The 4,538-nt window shown below is 41.1% G+C and overlaps 1 protein-coding gene across 1 annotated transcript in view; it reads right to left on the minus strand.

The window, feature by feature from the left end:
• Positions 1-591: 591 nt before the first annotated feature.
• LOC144088777 (homeobox protein Dlx3b-like) overlaps positions 592-4,538 on the minus strand; it is a 6,569-nt gene continuing 2,622 nt past the window's right edge. Inside the window, exons 2-3 of the mRNA XM_077619433.1 lie at positions 2,786-2,970; positions 592-1,023 (exon numbers count right to left, since the gene is read on the minus strand). Coding sequence (XP_077475559.1) covers positions 592-1,023; positions 2,786-2,970 — 617 coding nt within the window. The remainder of the gene's footprint in view (positions 1,024-2,785; positions 2,971-4,538) is intronic.

The following is a 4,538-nucleotide window of genomic DNA, read 5'->3' on the forward strand; positions in this document are numbered from 1 at the left end:
ATATATATACATACATATATACATATATATATACATACATATATACATATATACATATATATACATATATATATATCATATAAATATAGACATCATATAAATATAGACATCTAAAGGAAAGGTTAAAACCCAGAGTTTGTTTTAACCATTTTTTTTCACCTTCTGATTTCACAAACACGTATTCCTCAAACTATTGTGCCTATTTAACTTATTTACCGCTATTGACACAGATTGACGTCGAACCCATTTTGGACGTTTGTTCAAACTCTTCCAATAATTGTATGTCTCTTGCTGTCATTGGCAGCCACAGTGAGTTCATTTTTTTAAAAGTTGTTATAACTGTGGGCAGGGTTTTTCCTTATATTTAGTGATGCTAAAATGCCAAAGTTAAATCCAGTTCACTTTTAGACCAGATCCAGTTTGTCTTTTTAACACCAAAAGCGCCAAATGAGTTTGTAATGTCTTACATTGATAACTGGAATGTGGCCTGTGAAAAAGGAAACAACACTTTGGGGTTTTCTGAACGTAAATCAGACTTTTTGTAGAGGACAAATGGGTTCTTTTTGCTTGGGAACCATTTCTGCTTGGGTTTTAGTAAACCGCTCCAACAGGCGCCGTTGGTGTGGATGACGGCGGGTGGTGTGTGTTGCCAGCAGCTTGCAGACCTAAATGCGCGTCCTGCTGTGGGTACCAATTCTGGTGCCCGTACTCATCCATGTAGACAGATGGGGTGTCACCTGTGGGCTGAAAGGAATCCTGTCCTCTATTCGTAGGGTGCAGTACTGTAGTATTCTTAAGACCGTTGCCACTGTTTGTATCACTGCTGCTGGTAGTAGCGCCTGTGTTACTGCTGCTGTTGTTGTTGTTGTTGTTTTCCCATGCAGCTGGAGATGGTGGAGAGTTGCAAGCCATTGAATCGCTCGCCTCTGGGCTATGCTCCAGCGCAATGTCCCCCAGTGGAAATTCTCCATTCTTGTATAGTTTCTTGAATTTGGAGCGCCGATTTTGGAACCAAATCTTGACCTGAAATCAGATGTATGTAAGTATGTGATGGTCTTTTAGAGGTGGCGTAATAGTTGATATATATATCCACTTGTGAAGAACATAATGTCATGGCTCTCTTGAGTTTCCAGTTATTTCTACAACTCAGATTTTTCTCTGATAGAGTGATTGGAACAGATATACTTCTTTGTCACAAAAAATATTCATGAAGTTTGGTTATTTTATGACTTTATTATTGGTTAATAGAAAAAGTGATCAAATCTGCTGGGTCAAAAATATACATACAGCAACACGAATTAGCAATTTTGGTGACTTTGAAAGTTGTGTCAGTGAAATGAGCTTCATAGCATGGCCTCTTAACTTCTTGTGAGTGATTATGAGTGACTACAGCTGGTGACTTCTCTGAGGCCATTTAAATAGGGCTCATTGGATGCAAACGCCCACAAACGCTACAATGGGAAAGTCAAAGGAGCTCAGCATGGATCTGAAAAAGTGAATCCTTGATTTGAACAAGTCAGGAAAGTCACTCCATTTCAAAGCAGCTGGAGGTCCCAAGAGCAACAGTGCAAACAATTGTTTGTAAGTATAAAGTGCATGGCACTGTTTTGTCACTGCCATGATCAGGAAGAAAACGCAACCTATCACCTGCTGCTGAGAGAAAATTGGTCAGGAGGGTGAAGATTCAACTGAGAATCACCAAAAAGCAGATCTGCCAAGAATTAGAAGCTGCTTGAACACAGGTGTCAGTGTCCACAGTCAAGCGTGTTTTGCATCTCCATGGACTGAGAGGCTGCTGTGCAAGAAGGAAGCCCTTGCTCCAAAAGCGGCACCTTAAGGCTTGACTGAAGTTTGCTGCTGATCACATGGACAAAGATAAGACCTTCTGGAGGAAAGTTCTGTGGTGAGACGAAACAAAAATCAAGCCGTTTGGCCACAATGCCCAGCAATATAGTTGGAGGAGAAAAGGTGAGGCCTTTAACCCCAAGTACACCATGCCTACCGTCAAGCATGGTGGTGGTAGAATTATGCTGTGGGGCTGTTTTGCTACCAAAGGAACTGGTGCTTTACAGAGAGTAAATGGGATAATGAAGGAGGATTACCTTCAAATTGTTCAAGATAACCTAAAGTCATCAGCCCTAAGATTGGGTCTTGGGCGCAGTTGGGTGGACAGGACAATGACCCCAAACACACATCAAAAGTGGTAATGGAATAGCTAAATCAGGCTAGAATTAAGGTTCTCGAATGGACTTCCCATTAAACCCCATTGAGAACTTGTGGACAATGCTGAAGAAACAAGTCCTTGTCAGAAAGCCATCAAATTTAACTGAATTGCACCAATTCTGTCAAGAGGAGTGGTCAAAGATTCAACCAGAAGCTTGCCAGAAGCTTGTGGATGGCTACCAAAAGTGCCTAATTGAAGTGAAAATGGCCAAGGGACATGTTACCAAATATTAGCGCTGCTGTATGTATATTTTTGACCCAGCAGATTTGATCCCTTTTTTTCTGTTCACCCATAATAAAGTCATAAAAGAACCAAACTTCATGAATGTTTTTTTGTGACAAAGAAGTATCTGTTCCAATCACTCTATCAGAGAAAAATCAGAGTTGTAGAAATAACTGGAAACTCAAGAGAGCCATGACATTATGTTCTTCACAAGTGTATGTAAATCTTTGACATTAACTGTATATATATATTTTTTTAGTATTATTTTTTTAAGTAAAGATATCAGTGGTTCTCGAACCTGTGTTCGATCAAACTAAATCATAGGACTGTCTGGCTCACCTGTGTCTGTGTCAAGCCCAACTGTGCAGCCAGTTCAGCCCTCTCCGGGAGGGCCAAGTACTGGGCGGACTGAAATCTCCTCTGCAGCACCGCCAACTGAAAGCTGGAGTAAATTGTCCTGGGCTTCCGAATTTTCTTTGGCTTGCCGTTTACCATCCGAACCTCAATCTCAGGTTCTTCTTTCACTATAGGAGGCGACAAGTTAGGTTAATTTTGCTTTCAGGCATTTGACTGTGAGAAAGTTGTCATTTAGAATTCAGTGTGCATCTTCGCCACACGCGTCAGACAATAAAAGCTGCTAGAAATCTGACTCAAAGCAGAGATAAAGCACAGAAATAGCTTCGGCTGTTACAGGCCCTACATTTCAAAGAAATTCCAGCAGCACTCTAAACTTATAATTTTGGTCTGAGTGTCCCCTAGAGCCGGCCGGGGCGGGAGATGGAGATTTATTGGTGCTTTTCATGTTGTCTGCAAAACGGTTTCTAAACATACATTATTCATGTTGCTGTTGCATCACTTTACTTTTTTTGCTTTTTTACAAATTTAAAGCCATCTAAAGATAATGAAATAAGTTCGCTTGAACCAAGTCATAGGCTACCAATGGACAGCGCCGAACGTCCAATCAATTTGAAGTGGGAGGGGTGGTGGCGAATGAACAAATGTTAAATCACTGCCAGATCTCCCTCTTCAAATGGACAGATGGATGTGTACAAGTGATAAACTCCTCCAAAGAGTTTTACTTTATACAGTAATACTTTGAGATACGAGCTTAATGCATTCCGGGATCGAGCTCGTATGTCAATTTACTTGTATCTCAAACTATTTTTTTCCATTTCCATAGAAATGAACTAAATACTAATTAATCCGTTCCCACACTGAAAAAACACCAAAAACAGGATATTACAATGGAAAAACATCTTTATATTTTTTTCTACTTTGGGCCAGAGGCGGGGGACACCCTGAATCGTTGGCCAGCCAATCGCAGGGCACAAGGAGACGGAAAAACCTTCCACACGTACACCCATACCTAGGGGCAATTTAGAGTGTCCAATCAGCCTACCATGCATGTCTTCGGAGTGTGAGGAAATCAGAGTACCCAGAAAAAACCCACGCAGGCCCGGGGAGAACATGCAAACTCCACATAGGTGGACTGACGAGGATTTGAACCCAGGACCCCAGAGCTGTGAGGCCGATGTGCTAACCACTCAATCAGCCGGGCCGCCTGAGGACTATACTATAAAATTGTATTGCTTTTTTACACAACACTTAATGACCCGGGACCAAAATACATGCTGGATTAGCTTGATCCTAATGAATCATCCTGACACTTTAAACCTATCGGAGCTGCTCATTACCCACCCAACAAATGTAGTGAAGATCTGAGGTATGTTACCATAGTATACAGGGGTACCTCTACTTAGGAATGCTTCTACATATGAAATTTTCAGGATAGAAAAAGCTTTGAGAGGAAGACTTTTTAAACAAAAATAGTCCAAGTTACAAAATGTCAAAGGAAATGAAACATCTACCAAAACACAAATGCATTTCACATATCCGCTGTTTTATTTGGAAATTGTCATGGTGGAGTCTCTTTCCCATTGGTCTCCTAACACTCCGCTAGCCTCCCATTGGCTAAGAAAACGAGGTTAGGGCGCTGCAGGCGGATGCTAGAGCCATGCTTTCACTTATGAAATATCCAAGTTAAATAAAAACACTTCTGGAACCAATTAATTTCAAATCTGCAATCCAAGAC

Source organism: Stigmatopora argus, chromosome 14 (assembly GCF_051989625.1).
Source record: "Stigmatopora argus isolate UIUO_Sarg chromosome 14, RoL_Sarg_1.0, whole genome shotgun sequence".
NCBI classification, from domain to species: Eukaryota; Metazoa; Chordata; class Actinopteri; order Syngnathiformes; family Syngnathidae; genus Stigmatopora; species Stigmatopora argus.